The sequence below is a fragment of the Lepidothrix coronata genome, unplaced genomic scaffold, assembly GCF_001604755.1.
Source record: "Lepidothrix coronata isolate B3197 unplaced genomic scaffold, Lepidothrix_coronata-1.0 Scaffold32, whole genome shotgun sequence".
NCBI classification, from domain to species: domain Eukaryota; kingdom Metazoa; phylum Chordata; class Aves; order Passeriformes; family Pipridae; genus Lepidothrix; species Lepidothrix coronata.
In genome coordinates this window covers 6,219,824-6,240,524 of record NW_016690212.1, presented here as the reverse complement: position 1 = coordinate 6,240,524, position 20,701 = coordinate 6,219,824, and the positions used below count along the sequence as shown (strand labels likewise).

At 36.0% G+C, this 20,701-nt stretch overlaps 1 protein-coding gene across 1 annotated transcript; it reads left to right on the top strand.

Moving 5' to 3' along the window:
• Window positions 1-2,664: 2,664 nt before the first annotated feature.
• Window positions 2,665-17,418, top strand: LRRC17 (leucine rich repeat containing 17). The gene is made up of 5 exons (XM_017811387.1): window positions 2,665-2,725; window positions 3,626-3,712; window positions 11,765-12,639; window positions 16,077-16,232; window positions 16,487-17,418. The coding sequence occupies exons 3-5, from the start codon at window positions 11,883-11,885 to the stop codon at window positions 16,888-16,890; spliced, it is 1,317 nt and encodes a 438-aa protein (XP_017666876.1). The 5' UTR covers window positions 2,665-2,725; window positions 3,626-3,712; window positions 11,765-11,882; the 3' UTR covers window positions 16,891-17,418.
• The last annotated feature ends 3,283 nt before the right edge of the window (window positions 17,419-20,701 follow it).

The following is a 20,701-nucleotide window of genomic DNA, read 5'->3' as shown; positions in this document are numbered from 1 at the left end:
CTCTTGAAGATAAAGTATAGAAATATGAAATTTTGTGCACATTTTAGTAAAACAATTGCTTTCTCAACTCACCTGAAATTGCTATGTTTAATAGATTGCCTCAAGAGTGAAGAGTTTGTCCAGAGAATCAGTGTTAGGATACATATGGAGTTTAATACCGAATTCTTTGCCCCAGATGAGCAAAAACCAACTTAAACCTTCTCCTTCAAACCAATTGTGAGGAAAGATCTTTTGAAGGTTATTGAGTCTTAACTCCTACAAAATTCTGCAAAATAGACTTTTCCAGCATGACCTGTAAGATTATTCTATAAATGTTTTACTTTTCTTGCACATACAAATCAGAAGTCAATGGAATGATAAAATATAAATATAAATAAAACAAAGTAAACAAGTAAAATATAAGTCCGTGTCTGCAGGAGTTTTCAGTCTAATATGTAAATGACTGATTTGGGTTTTTTCTAAATTGTATGCTAGGATATTGTGATCTGAAATGAAAGTACATCAAAACAAACATGGAGCAAACCACAGCTAAAGATCTGTCCCCATAAATTTAGAAAAAAAATTTAGTGAAATGATAAAATGCTTGTAAGAATCTCAAAGTTCACTTAATTTAATCTTTTTACAGTTTCTTAATCCCAAAGAATAGGACTATGCAGATTTTTTATTCAGGTTTTGGCTTCTTTGCCACACATCTCCTACTTTAAAATTCAGTCTTTCTCCAGAACTGACTGTATTTGTGAAATCCATCCTGCAAGGCAGAATGCTGTCTGCAGTACAGAAGGGATTTTGAAGAAACATTATTCTATGATTCCAGTATTGGCAACGCACTCTGAGTGTAGAAACTTGAAAATCAATGTTCAGGATCGAGGAAGTACTCTCTGGGGCACAAGGGACTATCTTTTTTTTTTGTGTCCTCTCTTTGTCAAGAATCATAAAATGAATTGTGGCATCCCTTCAGATGCTTAGCACATTACATTAATGGCTTGCCTCTACATGTTATTTTTCTTTTAGTTTTCCACTGTACAAAAGAAAAAGCTTATATTAACATACTCCTGAATTAGCATGTTTCTAAAAATAAATAACAGTCCATGTGTAACTTATAGTATTCTTCAGTTACACAAGTTTGTACTCAGGAAATGTAAACAATCAGTTCTCTTCTTCAATAAATAGAGAACATGGCTCAGACTTGCTCCCCAAGTGATGGCCCCTTTTTGTTCCTCGATAGGTCCGAAGAAGCCAGAATTTGACAAAATGAGAATTCTCCCAATGAAGCCGGAGTAGGAGGACTGGAGATGGTGAAAACTGGTGAAGCCTACACATTTGCCAATAGCTTTCTTGACATCCCCACTAACACTGCAGGATGTCAAGAAATGAAAGGGTCAAATTTATTTTTCCCAGTGGCTTATGCAGCTGTTGTAAACCACAGCAAGTGACAGACTGTTCCAACACATTTTGGGCCAGAATAGTTTCAGTCAGAAAATCAGCCACAAATGTCACCAAAAAAAAAAAGGTCAATTTCTTTGAACACCTTCATTTTTCTAATTTAACTGGAAATATCTCTCATCAAACTGTTCTAGTTGCATCATCCCCACCTAATATGTTGATAAATGACATGCAATTGCTTTATACCCTCCCGTCTTTTCAGTTTTGTGTCTAACAGCAGAAAATTTTCCTCCTGTGCTGTTCAGCTTCAGAAGCAGGACAAAGAAATCTTATACTTTCTACGTAATGCTATGAGAACATCAATGGTGTAACAGGGTACCCTTTGAGCAAGACACAAGAGAATCTCTGTATTTTTATGAAAATATGTTGAAATTCATTAGTGAAAATATTTACCACCTGTGTCATAAGGACACGACCCTGATTACTGTGTTTTATGCAAAAAAAACCCCTTACCTACAATTCATCCAGTGTTATTGCCAAGTATTAATGTAACAGTCAAAGGAAAGACTGCCCTGTTTCATGACAACGAAATAGAATTCCCAGTTTTCTGCCTAACTATGTTTTAACAAGCTATTTAAATGCCCTGGTCCTCAAGTTGCCACTTTACAAAATCATTCGCATAATCACCCATTTCACACATGGGCTTTCTAAATAGATGTTCAAATCCTTCAGTAATGATGGTAATAGAAGAATTCATATAAAAAGAACTCTAATACTAAAATAAAAGAAAAAAGAACAATGAAAAAACAGGGAAAATACATATTCTATAGAATATATATTCTGTTCTATAGAACATTTTTAGTATAATTTAAATATTTGTACTACAGCTTCCCTACATTTTTCTAACTAAATCTGAAATATTAGCCTTTCAGAAGTTCCCTTTGGTTTAGTTCATCCAGTGAGAGGGAAAAAAATTATCTTATTAAAATGCTTTCTGTAACTGTGATGCAATTTGATGCTCTTTTTGGTTTTAACTGTTTACTTAAGCACTTGGTTATAATCATTAAGCACTGCTCCAGAATCATGGGGAAACCCAAAATGGAGCAAGCTGTGGAATTCCTTTCAGAGCTCTCAAATACACTGGCAAGCAAGCCCACTTTCCTCTGGAAGGGAAGGACTGTGGTTTTCCCAGTCTGATGATGATCCCTTTTCTCTGAGTACTATTAGATCATGCTTTCTAGAGGCAGATCCCTACAGCTCATGATGACACTTCTGAACAAGAAGGAATGATGCTTTTGGGAAACAGAACCAATTACTGGCATTTTGAAAAAGTAACTCAGAGGTAGGTAGTTCTTAACTTTCCTCTAATCTCAGCCCTCATTTCAAACTTCACACTATCACTGCACAAGTCTCAGGATGACTGTTATAAACAAGAAACAGATACTCAGTAAAGATCAATTAGAACAAGAATGTTGCCCCATATGCCTTCATCCTTGGTTCTGAAAAGGTTTTTTTAGATGCAAAGTTAAACCATGATATTATTCAGACTCCACCTCTTTATCATTTCACAGGTATTTTGTAATATGGAGATTCTACTCAGTGTATAGAGAAATGTATGTGGAGTCTTTATTGTCTTACAATCTGGCATTTCATATTGCTTTTGGAGTATGTTTCAAGATACAGTATACATTTGAAAGTTTCTAAAATGCACCACATTCTAAAACTTCGGTTTTCTTTAGCAGTTTAGTAGGATACTAAAATAATCCAAAATATTAACTATTTTTGATTGCAGTTATAAATACTATGTCTATTTATATATTAAAGCAATTAAAATAGTAAGAAAAATTAACTTTTTAATTAAATTCCTTCTTAGGAAATCAATTGTAAATTTTTCTTTTTTTTTCCACCACAGAGTGTCTTTTATTTTTTTGATATCGTAGTAAAAACTGCATTTCCAAAGCTCCAGATTTTAAACCCCAACTAATCATGACATAGAATTAGTCTATTTATGGCTACAAAAAGCAAGCCTTGTTCTCATTATGCAGTAAGCACTAGCTGTTTATAGATCTGACAGTTTGCTGGAAGGGATCCAAACCTATAGTGCTATTATTCCTGAGTAAAACTTAAACAGCTGTAGTCATGTAATTCAAAACCCTGGAAGGCTGCTGCAGTACTCGTTCAGCTCCAGTATACCATGAATGCAGGATGCAGCCAGTCATATAAAGGATTCTTTGCTTCTCAGAATGAAAGAAAGACGTGAACTACAAACCTGAATGCAACCTGACATTTCCAAACAGATGAGCCTGTGACAGCTTCTTCCAGAGTCCAGGTATGGTAAACCTTTGTCTGTGAATTTTCTGCAGTGAGCTAAACTCAGATACTGTAAAGTGGGGAAGTTGCTTTGCAAAAAAAAAAAAACAAAAACAAAAATAAAACAAAACAAAACAAAAAAAACCACAAAAAACAACAGAAAGAAAATTATTACAAGGACATGTAACAGAATCAAAAGAACATAAAATACCGTTGTTAAAGTATTCTGAAAATTACTGCAAAGAAAAGATGTTGAATATGAAATTGAGTTATCTTCTTGCTGATGTTTGAAAATCCTTTCTGCTGCACTTTTTTCTCTGCTCCTTGTATTGCAAATTACTGGGGAATAGCACTATCATACAACATGTTTCACCATATGAAACCAGTATAATTTTAAAGTTATCTCCAATAACTGCAAAAGCATACTTTTTAAATTAATTGGAACTTTTTTGTGCATACATTGCAAGTATGATTTTTCAGTGTAAGTTTTCTGGACTTCCTTTGCCATTAATTTTACAAGCAGTGCCTGCTGGAAATGAAAACCAGATCTCCATCAAAGAACGTTAAAAGCTTAAATGTGCAGTTAAAGCTTCTCAAGTAATAGAATTATGCAGAAGAGTACTATTAAAAGAATATGAAAAATTGAAAGAGTTACAAAAGGGAATTATCTTAAGGTGAGTCACGCAATTTTAGATTTTGATCCGTACTTTTGGAAAGCATTTCTTTATACTAAACATTAGTTAAGAGAGACCAAAATGTGTAAGTAGAAAATGTTAACTAACAGCACTCTGTAAAAGCAAGAATCTATACTCTGAATTTACTTAAGTTTCCATCTGCAGCTTTGGTTTATATCATACTGGAAACTATTCATTTTACTAAACTACATTTCTAACTGGAATAAATAACAATTGCCACAAGCACCACAAATGAAAGCATGCAGAAAATCAAAACCTAGAATTAGGACCTTCTGTTCTGGTAGACATTTAGTTGTAGGGATATAGTAATGCAGTTCTGCAAGTCAGCCAAAGCAGGCATTTTGAAGAAAGATGGGAACACCCACTGAGGAGCTGACTGCTTAAGGAGTGGCAATACTGACTTTTGGAGCTGACTTTATTCTTTCAATATAGAGTGGGAAAACATGCTAACTTGAACTCAACACAAAGACAAAGAGATAGGAAGTACAAAAGAATGCTGTCAAAAAAAGAATAATACAAAATATTAAGAAATTAAATATAAGATTACATTTCATGAAAAAACCAACAAGATGGACAATGTGCATCAGAACTAGATATTAGAAAATAAAGGCATGTGTTATTTCTGGTGTCTGTTTTTAAAAATGGAAATATTTAGTTCATATTAAGAACAGAAATAAAAGTATCCTTCTCTGTAGAAGCCTAAGCCTTTTTGCGTTTTAGGGTCATATCCCACAGAAATAAGTAGCAAAAATCAAACTTGGAGAAGCATACTTCAAACATATCTGATAAAATAGATAATAAATTAGGAGACTGAATCTTATACTCTGGTAGTTCTAAGTCTTTTTAAAGTATATGTTGCTACAAGGTTGCACAACTTAAGACACAGGTAAGCTTTTCTTACTGCATATTGAAAGCTGTGATCAAAACCTTATAATACTTTTGAAAGGATGTTAATTTTCTTTATAGGTCATATTACTAATTTTTTATGATCTGGGAATTTTAACACATTCCTTCTTTTCCATTTTAAAACAATCTTGAGCACACAGACTACTAAAAGTTCTTGTTTTGTGTTAGAGCTAAATTCTGCAAGAGTTAAATCATACTGGTTCTTCAATTAATTTTGACTTTTGCAATCTCAGGATCATTGTTTTAAAGCAATCTGACAAAATCCCCTTCTGACATTTATTCTTGATGGACAATATTCATGTCTACCAAATGCAACAGAACTTTTCAGAGGGAAATTGTAGCTGATTATTTGTGTTGTGAAATATGGAAGTTAAAATGCTTGTATGGAATAGTATGAGTACACTCCACTAGCTCCTTGTTCCAATAAAGGATGTCTGACATACCACAGCAAACTTCACGTGCCCTACTATGAAATGCAATACTGCCACCTCTAAGCACTTTGTATTAGTTACCATATACAGAGGACTTGGGCTGAGCTAATGCTTTTGACATGATGTAAAATGTTTATGAAATCTGTCTGCTATCAAAATCTTCACAGGACAGCAACTTTCTGGACCTCCACATAATCTCAGAAACAATGAGCTTTGCTTTTTTGTCCAAAAATTGTCAGTACCAACAGTGGAATCTTATGGTTTTAAATCAGAAGCATCATGTGTGACTGGGAGAGTTTCTTATTAACAAGGTACAAATTAATTGCAAAAGGTATTTTAATAGTGGATAGTTTTTCTTTGGTATGTGCTATTTACACATCAAAAGAAATGATGTTCCAAACTTCAGCATAAATATATGGAAATTTAAAAGTACCAGCCAACATGGAGAAAACAGAGATTATAATAAGGATAATACTAATGAGGAGATGAGTGGTAAGATTGGAGACATAAAATACAAAACTTTGCCAAAATAAATGTTAGTTATATGAGGATATGGTGTTACAGACTAAGAAAAACAAAAGTCAAAATGTATTATGCAAATGCCAAAGAAAAACATGTTTCTGAGCTTTGTGGGGATGCTGTTGAAAGAAAGACATTTGTTTTCCTCATAGAAAAGGGAAACAATGTACAGTTATCTTTAAATCTATATCCATCTTTGTGATGGCTGCTGTCATGGACCAGCACATCTCTTGTCCTCCATGGCAGCTTTTAATGCAGCAATTCTACCAGCCAGGCAGACTTCAGGTCTCAAGGGATACATTTAAAAACAGGAATGGCAGACTTTTGTACGATTGTAAATTCTCTACTTTCAGCTCACTGATCTTCCAAATAAGAGTTTGGAATAAATCCTTCTTTTGCAGTTGTCACACAAGGCCTTGGCTCTCACAATACACCTATCCACAATCCTCTGTTTCAAAAACAAATTATTAAGAACATATCTAACTTGCAAACTTCTTGCATCATCAGTGAGGAACTGGACATGGACAAGAAATTTTTGGATAGCATGTTCTTTTAAAAATTTTTGTAAACTCTGTGCAATATATAGGGGACTCTACCATATATTTTTAAATACACTAAAAAGATAAAAGAACTGCTATCTACGTGAAATGTATGGGGCATTTCTTTAATTTTTCATAGCAGACAGAATCCTGCAAATCACTCAAAAAGAGTATTTCTGTTACATATGCCTCTAAATTTCCTACAAGATTAAAACAAATACACTTTCGTATTTCTGATTAATTTGACCTTGACAAAAGTCATAGGACTATTCCATTAGTATTATCTCTATACAACAGACTTAAATAGAGAAGAGCTCTGCAGCCTTCTGGTGTCTCATCAATTCACCCTGACTAATGAAAAAAATCCAGAAGTATATTAAAATTATATTTGTATTTGTATTAATTTATCTTACCTTTTTATGCAGAGTTTCAAGGGAACAAAGCCATGATTAAATATTTTTAAATCATCATAATAATTTTTATATACATCTTAGCCATTTTCTTTGGAATCCTCAGAGTAGAATACTGAGAGACATCTGATGCTACTCTTACTCACTTGAAGTATGGTCATTTTATCATTTCAATTCGAGGATACATACAATATACAGACCTATAGAGCATGAAAACTTTTCATATGATTGAAAGTTAGCACATGTTTACACATTTTGGTAAATCAAGATTACTCTTATCCAATCTAAAACCACTGGTGAATTTTATCCATGAGCTCTGGCACATTTCTCCAACCCGTAATATAATTTACATAATTCTTCCTGTTTAGTTCTAACTTCTAGGTGGAATGTTAGATTTGAATAATTATAGTGCTTCTACATTTTATTGACCCGCAGAAGAGGTACTACCTATAGTGTTCTATATATCATTCCATTATTATATAATGGGAACAAATCTCCTAGTATGAAGAACATTTCACAGTAAATGTCAATATAATAGAAAGGCAAAAAGTCAGCACTTGTACATGAAAACGTAGTAGTTGAGTGTGTACCTTTTGCCATATTGTGGTCACCTTGTCACTATTTCAGTTATCAGACAAAAGGACAATCCAGATAGCTGGTAATTCAATACCAGTCAACTAACTCTAAAGAGGACAGTTTGTGCTTTTGAAATATATTCCTGTAACGAAGGATTTGAGAGAGGAGATATCAGTGAAAATAGGTATGCTGATGGAAGATAACCATAACCTGAAGAGGACTGAAGGCACGGGCAGTGATGAGAAAGCACTGGGGGGAATAGCACGATGAGGGAAAACTCCAAAACCTTCCACATGAAAGCAGCACAACCAAGGGTCTGTCCCAAGTGTCTGAACACAAACACTTGCTGCACAGGAATCAACCAGCAGGGACCAAAGTCCACACACAGATGCAGAGCTGTGATTTCATTGGGACTCCAGAGATGCAAAGGGGTAGCACGCACAAGCGGAGGGGTACAGTGAATGGTTCCAGAACATTTAGGAATGACAGCCCAGAAAGGTGAGGACGGGTTGCACTCTATGCAAAGTTATGCCTGAACACACGGAGCTTTGCCTTGGAATGGATGACAAGCCAATCAAGATCTTATTTTAAGGATTAGAGGCTAGATCTCTGAGGATTACATTGTGGTAGGTATCTGCTACAAATTGCTTGATCAAGTAAAGAAGGCAGATGAAACCTCTGGGCAGCTGAAAGAAGCCTTACTATTGCTTATCCTGGTTACTCATGAGAGACTTTAACCACTGTGACACCTGCTGGAAGAACAATATGGCTGGGCATGAAAAATTCAGGGACTTCCACAGTATGTTGAAGACAATTTCTTGATCCAGCTGACTGACAAGTGGTCTAGGAAATACGTTTTTCAAGGGGTGAAGGAACGTGAAGAACTAGACTGGCTTTGTTACTGTGATCATGAAAAAGAGAAGTTCAAAATCCTGAGAGAAGAAAACTGGACAAACCATAGCAGAAAAAAACCTGAACTTGATAGCAGATTTTGGCTTGTTTAGGGATCTGCTTAACAGGATCTCATGGAATACAGCCCTGGAGGGCTGTGGAATAATGGATAGGGTTAAAAAGGGGTTACTTTTTTGCCTCAGTTTTTACTGCTGAGGCTTGTCTGAAGGCTTCCCAGGTGCCTTGCTTGGAGCCTATGAGGAGAGTCTCTGGGAATGAAGCAATACCCATGGTAGAAGAAGTTAATGTCAGGGAGCACCTGAGGAAATGGAGTGAGACAGGGTGCATCCAGGAGCTGAGAAAGCTGGCTCTTGTCACTGAGAGGCCTCACTCAGTTTTGAAAGTTCACGACAATCAGAGGAGATTCCTAATGACTGGAAGATAGGAAATGTCACATCCATTTTCAGGAAATGGAAGATCCAAGAAATTACAGGCCAGTGGGCTCCACCTGAGTCCCTGGGAATGTTATGCAGCAAATCCTCCTTGAAGCCCCATCCAAGAACATGAGGGATTAAAAAGTCACAGCAAGCAGCCAGTGTGAATCTACCAAGGGCAAAGAATTCCTCACTAAGATGGTAGTTTTCTATGATGGAATTACTGGATCTACAGATAAGGGGATAAAAGCATCTGTTGTGCATCTTGACTTCAGCAAGGCCTTCAGCACAGGCCATAGTATCCTTTATAGCCAAATTGGTAAAATAAAGACTGGGTAAATGGACTTCAAGATGAGTGAAACTTTGTCTTGGCTGTGAGCCCAAAGGGTTGTCACCAATAGTGCTAAAGTCCCACTGGTGTCCTGTGGAAATTGGCATCCCTCAAGAGTCACTATGGAGGCCAGGACTGTTAAATGTCCTTATAAATGGTTTGGATGGTCGGAACAGAGTACATTCTCAGCAAATTCACAAATTATTCCAAACTGGGGGATCTGTTAATACACTGGAGGCTAGAACTGCTATTCTGAGAGATTCAGTCTGGAAAAATGAGCTGACAGAAACCTCATTCAGTTCAACAAAGGCAAACGCTAAGTCCTACAGCTGGGATGGAATAAGCCCACGCAGTCCAGTCCAGTCCAGACACTGGACAAAAAGCAGGAACCTACAATCAACATGACCCTGGAGAGGCACACAACCTCTAAATATTACACTGCAATTATAACATCATATAGCAAGTATTATGTTATGTAGCAAGCTGATTCCACAGTGTTACTCAAAGGACTTCGTAGTAATTCTTTATCCATTCCTTGTAGCTGCTATAGCAAAGAATTTTACATAATCTGTGAAAATTATGAGAACAAGACACTTGGCAATAAATAGGACAGAGAAGAAGATATATGTAAAGCAGAACTAAAACAGAGTATTATAAATTAGAATCTCATGATTCTTCTGCAGCTCTTGCCTCTCTAACTTGACTATGATAAGCCATTTTTGCATCAGGTACATAAGCTGTAGTTCATCTGTGATAATTTTTAAAACCTTGTGTGTAAATACTGGCATGTTTCTTGGCTAGAACCTTGCATGTACACTTCACTACAAAGACAACTAAACTATACCAAATTATTTGTTTATATACGTAACACTAGAATAGCCTATAAATGGATGTATACATCATCTGCCTATTAAGAACCATAATTTCTTAACAAAATATTAATTGTATCTTTAGATTGATTTTATTACTAGAAAAATTTGCACAAATCGGTGTCTTTTCTAAGAAATTGTTAATTAAGGCAGAGTGAAATATTGTTTTTCCATCAGAGACAGCAATGAAAAAAACATTAAAGAGAATTAATGGAAGCAAGATAAAACTGAAAATGTTAAACTGGAAAAAAATGGACAAATACATAATGGTGATTGCATTCTTAGACACCTTTTAAAAGCTCCCAAAAATATCAAGAAATTTAGTGAGATGTCTTTAGAGCTCAAGTGTACTACTGAAGGAAGGAATAAAGGAACCTGAAAACAATATAGTATTAAAATGCATTATGAACAACTCCAAGCTCATAATAACAAAACCCTCCTCCCAAACTGTTGAAGTTTTGAAGCCTGTTTATTAAAATTAATTGAAATGGAATATATGATATTCCCTGGCACCATATAAAACCAAAGAGAACTTCACTGATTATCTTTGAATCCTACTAAATTCCATTTTCAAAGTACTTGAGAACACAAGTCTTTATTTTTTATCAGGAACATTTGTGTACCCAAATAACCACAGCACTAGGAAAAAACCTTCCCTCTTGGTATAAATTAGAGTTCATAGGAAAAGTCTATAGCCTTTACATTTAACCCCTGGCATTCAGAGATATTCAAGACTTGCAAATTCTTACATTCACCTAAAAAAACCCACAAAACCAAAATAAAAAAACCCAAACCCAACCAAACCCACATTATATTAAAGGTGAACAGCTCAAATTCTCAGCATATGACATAAGTGTATGAATTCCTCATACACATTCAGTCCATCTAGGCCAATATCCTGAACTCATGGTCACAGTAGATTACTGAGATGAAAGCACAAACCCCAAAAGTAGAATACAGAGTTGGAGTAAACTGACTTGAGAAAATGACTTGAAAACAAGTCCACACTCAAGTGCAGACTAAAACTGTGAGTTTGACAGTCACTGGATGACTTTCCCTGGTCTGGCTGTGTATGTGTTCCAGTTGTTTAGCACCAAGGAATTTGGAATATATCAGCTTCAAACTCCTCTTTCAAACCCAACTTCCAAGATTAACTTAAATGTAAAGAAGATCCAACCTGATGCCGTTTTCCTGAATACATGAGAACCTCCTGACAAAGGTAGTTTAGAAATTGGTCCATATAGTTTCCCATGTTTTATCAAGTAGACCTAGTAGACCAGAGACAGTAAAAACAAACAAACAAACAAACAAACTAACTAACAAAGATAGGACATTAAGTCTTCAAAGTATTTGTGAAGCTCCAAGTAATGTGATGATTGAGTACTTGACTGAATGCTGCATATTATGTACAAGCCTCCATGAAAATGCCCATTTCATCTGTTCTAATGTTTTACTTTTCTTCCAACAGAGGGACCCCACATACCCCAGCTGTGCCTCCTCAGATCTGTACAACACTGATTCAGACTATTCAAAAATTTCAACTGTTCCAGCTGTCACAGAAAAAAACTGGGGCCAGCTGAATGTCAGGATGCAACTAGTTACTATTGTAGTACTACTTTTTCTTTGTAAGGCATCTGAGTGTAGAAGGACAAGGAACAGGAGTTTGAAAAACAATGAAAGGGAAAACATCTTAAGGAGAGCATCTAGCACTGTTAAGCGCAATGCCCAAGGTCTAACATGTGATATTTACACTCACCTTCATGAGAAATACTTAGATTGTCAGGAGAGAAAATTGATTTTTGTGGGACCTGATTGGCCAGAGGATATAAAACACATGCTGCTAGCAAGAAACAGGATTCGCAAATTGAAGAATAATATGTTTTCCAAGTATAAAGCACTGAAAAGTCTAGATTTACAACAGAATGATATATCAAAAATTGAGAGCGAGGCTTTTTTTGGTTTGAATAAACTTACCACACTTTTACTTCAGCATAACCAAATTAAGAGTTTATCTGAAGAGATTTTTATTTATACACCCAGTCTAAACTACCTACGCCTTTATGATAATCCCTGGCATTGCAACTGTGAACTAGAAACCCTTGTTACAATGCTACAGGTTCCAACAAACAGAAATTTGGGAAATTATGCCAAGTGTGTGCATCCAATAGAACTGAAAAATCAAAAGCTAAAGCAGATAAAAGCTGATCAGCTATGTAGTGAAGAGGACAGGCAGGACCCCAGAAACATAAAACGGGAGAAACCCGAACCTGTCAAACCAGAATTTGATTCCTCTTTGTGCCACATGTACGTGTTTCCTGTACCAACTCTGAACTGCAAAAGAAAAGGTTTGTATCTATCATTATAACTGAATCAATGATTTTAATATTCTTGTTCCCTTACTACATTTAGTTACATACTATGTACTGCAAATGAATATAGAACTAGTACTCGCTTTACTTAAATTGATACTTTCAATTGTTTTTCTCTCATAATTAGTAGCAATTAGTAGGAATTCTTTCTGCATTTTATCTCTGCTCTGCAGCCCCAATTCCACAGATATCCCTTAGTGCTCTAGTATAAGACAGCTAACAAAAATCAACCAGAATAAACCTAAGAATATTGCTTAAGTTACTGAAGGACTAGCACCTTAGTAGTCTGATTTACAACTATAAACATACTCATCAGACAAATTAAAGCTGTGCTGAAACTGCTGAACTGATAGAGAAAAGCACAGGGAGTCTTTTCTTCTTTCCAGTGTACAAGCACAAAGATAGCAATAACTTTGACAGAAGTGAACTGTGAAGCAGGGCTGGGGCAGCCAGCTGTGCTTGCAATGCCCAAAGGAACCTGATTGCAAGGGAAAGCCATTGCATCCTCACATTTGCTGTGCAAGATTTCTTCTACTAAGTGAAGAAATTGTGTGCTTGTGTTCACAAAGAAATACCTCCCCTGTGTTCTTCTTCCCAACACGCAGCAAACAATGCAAAGTTGAAGGGCCTTCAAGAAATGTTTTTCAGACACTTGGATCCATTCCATTCCTAAATCCTTCTCAGGCTCCTAAAAGCCACAGTTAAGCCTTAAGGGTAAACCAGATGGGCTATATATCAACACAAAAGTGCACATTTATCTGTGCTTTATATTTCCCATATTTTATCCCATGGTGAAACAAAGCAAACAACAAAACAATTCAGAAGAGAATCATTCTTTAACATAACAATTCTGAAATAAGAAGCATTAGTGGAAGCAGCCAGCATTGTGATGATTTTTTCCCAACTTTTTCAAAGCTTAGCCTGCAATACCAGATGACCACAGTATGTTTTGAACAATTAAACTTCTATTTGCTTTAAGAGTGACTTAATTTTATGTAAAAACCTCAGTGTGCCCTTACTCTTGCACCTTAATGCCAGGGACAAGCTCAGAGTGCAGTATGAGGAGATAATCAGGAATTCACAGTTTCAGTATTTGATTACCGTTAAAAATGGTCCACGGTTTTTTCTTTTTTCCGTGCTGTTGAATTCCTTTCTTCTCCCTATGGCTCACTTTCCTCTTTGTTTTACCATGCAGCTGCTACATCTTTTTTGTTAAGGATTTTGCTGCTTTACTGGCTAATATTTATTAATTTTTTAATGTTCATCTACCTTATCTTTCTTTGTAGGTAGAATCTTAATTATTAGATTAAAGAGTATGGTCTTAATTATCATTCATAGGATCTTAATTATATCATTATTACTTTATGTCTTCAGTAAACTGTGCCAGTGAACAAAAACCAGGCATATATTATAATCTTAATATAAGAAAAGACTGACTTTACAGCTCTCCCCATTTAGTGGTATCAAAGAGAGGAGCTGAATATATGAATATACTCAAAAACTTTTGGCACAAAAAGTATTACTTTTTTTCTCTAAGTTCATTTGATGTAGTCTGATCTTTGTGGGAGTTTCACAGGGGTTTAGGGTATTTAAAAAATGGTTTATTGTCTTTGGTCCTAATAATGGAGAAATAAAATTACTTCAGACTCTACATGAGTGTACTAGAGGGTACAGGGACTCCCTCCTTCAGGTCAAGAACTAAATATATCAGTTCAGAATTTCCTGAATGTTTAGCATGGACACAGTGAGTATGTTCCAATATTTTTTAGGAAGTACCAGATCTATTGTGCATATGCTTAACAGCTGGATGCAGATATCCCATGGATATTTGGCATTTCTGAACATATGGTAATCTTTGATGAAAGCATTGTACTTACTGTCTTTGTATATGATTACTGTACAGCAGATGCACAATTTCATTGGCATTTTCATCAGAAATTGGAGTATAATGCACACAAAATCCCAGAAAAACACAAAAATTTCTCTAAATCTGCATGGACAAGATTTCAGAGTAGAAAAAATGGTGCATCCGTTGCCAAACCAGTAAGATGACATGAAAAGCTGCAATCCATTATTGCTTTACTATGGAGTGGATGCAAAGACAAGCAGTGAACCAGAGTATGAATATCTCTAAAGTGGTATGACAACAGGTCAGGAGCTTTCAGTTTATGCCAGAAAGCTTATGAAAGAATCATCTTAAAAATACATTTAACCATGTGTATGTTCTCTTTTTTGAATTATTTGCTTATATCTCACCAGATCAGTGATATGCCAGACCTTTCAGTACTCCAGAATGAAATACCCTATGCCCTTGATTTTGTTTTACAAATAAAAAGAAATAAAAACATTTGGAAGCAAAAGCAATTTCTGTTTGCTTTTCTGCAAAGAATTTGTACTTACAAGAACAGTTGAAAAAACTCTGCTTTCTAGTACTGCCAAGTCCTCCAAGTCTCTAAATTTAAGCATTATTTGCCTTCATTTGGTGACAAATAGGCCCTGAAACTTTGACATCTGCACAAGCAGGAAGTCATCCAACCACAGCAGGCTGGAGTAATTATAATATTTATGTATTTATAATACCAAAGCTCTGCTTATAATCAGATAAAAGAAAGGAAGACTCTGATATGTTGCTTTAGTCTCAAAAATACCTGATTCATCAGACATCTCCAGAATTTCAGAAGTACTGTGACCACACAAATTTCAGTACAGATCAGAAACTACTTGCTTTCATTCAAAGATGGTGAAATAAGAGATACTGCTCATTTTTCTGTAATGACAGTGCAGAATTAGAACTCTCATTGAGTAAATATAGTCCTAGAGATTTGGTTTATTAACATTACCCTGAGAGGATTCAAACCACAGTCTGCACTTCTCAAGCATGTGCCCTGACTACTGGACTAGGAGCTATTCTTTCTGGAACTCTTTTGCAAGGAACACTGTAAGGATATGAACACAGATGACTAAGAGGTCCATGGCTACTTTGGCTACAAATGATACAATTAGGATAGAGAAGTAGACAGAATGCCACTATGCTGCCTGGATGGATTTTTATATAGTTACTCTGGTTTCTTTTCTTTAAATGAGCAAGCCCTTCACACACACTTTTTGTTAGTATAGTATCTTCAGTATCTACTCTATCCCTATGTGAATGGTCTAGTTCTACTAAAATAAAGACATAAAACACAGAAAGAGCCTTTACCTTGCCTTCACTATAAGAGAACAATTTCCACATGTAAACAAAAATTAAATTTAGAAGTTGAAAAAATATGGTGACACTAGTAGAGGGAATAAAAGGGAAAGAAAACACAAAACAATGCTAGACTGACAAAACTCTGTCTGGCATGCAACTGTGATAGCTATGCAGTAAGAATAATCTAAAGCTGATAAAAGCTATGTCTTTTTTATTTTCTAAGATTTAAAGAAAGTTCCAGGTAACATACCTCCAGATATAGCTAAACTTGATTTGTCCAACAACAAAATAAGACAACTACGAGCCAAAGAGTTTGAAGATGTCAGTGAACTGAAGATATTAAACCTAAACAGCAATGGAATAGCTTACATTGATCCTGGTAAGAATAATTTTAAATATTCATTAAAAAGTGATTTCTATTTTATTAATTATAAACTTTGATCATGTCTCTATCAGATATAAACATGGGGGGAAACAGATTTAAAAATCTAGAAGCCAAAAAAAAGTAATAACTGGGTAATTATGAAAATGTTTTCCTGTTGTAGATAATGCATGTTTTTCCCATCAGAGATATGCATGTTTTTTTCTAAGCTATCTTCATAAGGTACCAATAACTATTTTTCTATTGACTAGCTGCTTTCTCAGGCCTCAACAACTTAGAGGAGCTGGATCTATCAAACAACAGCTTGCAGAATTTTGAATATGGAGTACTGGAAGATCTTTACTTTCTGAAAGTACTGTGGCTGAGAGAGAATCCTTGGAGATGTGATTACAACATTCATTATCTTTTTTACTGGCTGAAGCATCACTACAATGTTCACTACAATGGCCTGGAATGCAAAATGCCTGAGGAATATAAAGGATGGTCTGTTGGAAAATATGTTCGAAGTTATTATGAGGAGTGCCCAAAAGACAAGCTTCCCATTTATCCAGAAACTTTTGATCTGGACAAAGATGACGAAGAATGGGAGCGACACAAAGAGCAAACAGTTCAAACAGTAAAGAAGCACGGTGTAATTGTCACTGTGATAGGCTAATAAGGGAACTCTTTTTTTTTAGTACATTTAAATATCTGATACTCTGAAAAAGAAAAACACGCTGTTTACATTTTTTTGCTAATTATACTGATTGTTTGTAAGACTATCTGCCTTCAAAGATTTCTGTGTATTGCAGATAATAACTACAGAATGATTGCATTAGTTATCCAGCATCCTTAATCCAGTAATTGTTTCTGACGATTTGTTCTGGACACTCTTGTGAAACATTTTTGGTAAATATTTGAAACTATGCAGCAGAAATCGATAGACAAAAATGTACATAATGTGATGGGGAGGAGCTATCCTATGTATGAACACATCTTATGTGTTCACACAGAAACAGCTGCAGGATTGTGACCAAGACACCTTTTTCTCGAATGTATCGACAGTTCTTTGTATCTATCAGTTTCCTGAAATATTCCCAGAAAGCATTTCTAAGATTTTTGTATTGACTTCCTCTTGTTTCATTGTATACCAAAAAAACCAAACTGAAGACTAACCTTAAATACAATTCTAGAAAAACAGGAATGGCAGTTGTTAACTGATTAAGATTCAAACACAGAAGGTGGGTTCTACTTGCTGATTTACCAGTGTTCCTGCTCAGTCTCGAGTGAATAACTCAGCCTCTTCTGCACCTGAGTTGCCTTAAAGCCATGAGTAGCCAAGACATGGTTGGTTCCCAAACTCCAGTTCCACATGTTCATAATTGCCTTGTTTGGTTTTTGAGGTAGGCAGAGCTGAAATCTTTCTAGGAAGAATTTTAGGTTGTCATATCAGTTTGACACAGATTACATGACATCACTTCCAGGTGACAAGGATCATGTGAAGGATGCTGTGGTCTGCATCCAACACTCCAGTGCCCATCCAAACTGAAGGTAAGTATGCTTTTGAGAGCTCACTAGAAGTGAGGACATTCTCAAAGTTCACCCTTTCCTCAGCTCATTTGTAAAATGCACGTTACAGCACCTCCTTATCACACAACTGTCTATGTGAATACACATTGATTAAAATCTGTGGTTACCCTAATACTACAATAATGGAGCTGTACAAATGCCTCAGCTAGGTAGATGATATCTCTAAAGATAAAATTCCTTCTTACATAATATACTTAGGACAGTAAGAAATGCATAAGTGCAGGGTAGATATTCAGGGCCAAAACTTTAAATTTCTCTTGGCTTTAAATTTACCTTGGAAGAAGTTCTGGAAAACTCCAGGGAGAAAATTTGCTCCTTTAAAGATCTGCAGACAATTGCAGTGTTTGTGCATTCCTCTGGTGCTTTTACCACAAGCCCAAAAGGTCACACATTTTGTTTTTCAAGTGCAATACAAAGCACTCAGTGCTTTTGTGCTAACGTGAAATAAAAGAACAACATAAAGGAAAAATTCAGGAGTTATTATGGGTGGTAGGAATTCCAAAGAATCTCAAAGCAAACACATCCTATTATTAACTGCATTCCTTCATGTCCCCCTTTATTCAGATTAAGAATATATTTAATGGTGCTTTACTGATAAAACTGAATAATTTAGCCATTTCTTCCACAACATATTTCAAAAACTTTATACCAAAAATACAACAGTATCTGACTCATCCCTGTTCCTGGAAATATCTTAAGTATTATCTCAACTGTTAAAGGTTAATCCTGAAAAGATGGAGCAGAGAGGAAAATCCCATTTGGCCAGCTATATTCACTACATGGGGTATATTCTGGAAACTTGAAAGTGCTGAAAGTAAAAAAAAAATCTGGCACAAGCAGTAGTGGGCATTGAGTGAAGTAGTCCTCCTCCTCTCAGATTCTGAAGGATTATTTCAGTAGAGAAGTACTGGGATTGATTGAAAAGGACAGACAATGAAACCACAGCAGAACATCTGTTACTGGCAGCGCAGTCAATGGAGAAAAGCTGAGTAGGAAAGAATGCATTTATAAACCATAATAAGTTAATTTCTGCAAAGAGTCAGTATTAGGAAAAAAAATACTAGCTTAAGGCAGGCTAAAGTCTGGGTAGAAAAGGCAATCTAGGAGAGGAATACAGGATAAAATCTGTGTGAGAGACCTGTGATCTCTGTGGTCAGCAAAAGGTACCGACTGGAAAAGCAGTGGAGTAAGACAGAGGATCAAAAGCAGTGGCCTAATCACTATTGTTCAAAGGCCCTGATCCCCAAACAGATCATGAATGACCCTCTTGGGACCAAGGCTAAAACCTGTGGTACACAGCGACAAATAGGACAACTGTTCAGTAGAAGCCAGAGTTAGGGGAGGGGTGTGATCATTCAGGGTTCCCAGACACTGGCACCAGAAAGTGCTGCATCTGCTGAAGGTTCAAGGGGGATAATGAGCTGAACATCCTGCCTGTATCTAACAGCAGAAGATATTTGGTGACACTATTAAGTATGAAATCTGTGAAGGAGGGACATATCAACAAGGAACATTGTTCAACAACTACCCTGCAAATAAAAGTTTCCATGTGGGCTTGTGAAATCAGTATCAGCTCCAAAGCTCCATGCAAGAGTAGATCTGATTAAGCATCTGGAAATCAACAAATGGAAAGACTTCTAGCAGTGAAGAGAAAAATGGCCTGAAGTTTTGAATGCTGGAATTCTCCTTGGTACTATTTTCCTTAGATGGCCTCTGGAGCTTTCAAGGAATAGCTGGAAGTTCTGTTCTTTTAACTACAATGCACTGTAATTTTATTCCTTACTATCTAAAAAAAATCGCACATTTCAGTTTTTTCAATGATACAAGAGAATTGTTATGAAATACATATAGAACTATTCACTTATAATTAAAAAAAGGTGTGTGTGCTTGGTTGGAGCTCTCCTTGAAAACCTAGCTGGAATCTGTTAGGGTTTTCTGCATGTTGGCATTTGCAGATACCCACACTGAGGATGTGGCAGAATAGACAGTAATTGCAACTGCAAATAGTATAAGAACACAACAATGGAAATATGAGATTGGGGCAAGGGTAATATAGGTTAGCATGTTCTCCTGACAGTGACTAGTAGAAAATTCCTTGAGAAAAGATTGTATGAACAGGAAAAGCATATAGGAGTTAGGAAGATGATGCAGAAGGAGGGAACACAAGGAAATAGACAATAATATATTTTAAAAACACATATATGGGAGAAATGACTAACAATTGATAAAAGGTTCAGCATTATGGGGTTAACTGCTATTTCTCTGAGCTTCTTAAAAATGTACTGTAAAGTACACCCTCCATCAAACACCAGATTCACAAACCACAGTTTAATGTTGACATCTCTATGTTTCTGTACTACTCACCAAAGTCCCAGAAGCACTTCCATGTCTAAAAGAAAATCATGGGCATTTTTCTTCCTTTATATGCTCTTTGAGTCTCTCCTTTCAGAAATCTTTTGCTTGATTCCCTTTCTTTCTCTGTCCATATCCAGGAAAAAACTGCATGATAGAATTGCATGAAGACAATTGCCTTGCCTTCCTGACATGCAGTACATGTACCAGGAGTGCTGTCTTAAGGGATAAACCACAGTGTGCCTCTCTGTCTTGATGCCTATGGATTTTTAGATTTTTAGCTTTTTGTAGATTTTAAAGTAGCTGTATTATATCCCTCACCCTTTAGCACAGTAGTTTACACATTTTCCCAACACTGTTACCCCATTCCACATCATTCCCTCAAAATTCTGTTAGCTTGTTTAGACTTCCCTCAAGGTAGGCCTTCATTCCATTTAAGAACATCTGCACCCTGGCCTTGGACAACAAGATACCACCCAGGCACAGCGACCTTCAAGCCCAGATCTTTGGAGAAGCTCCAAGGACTGGATGTGCTGTGACGAGGA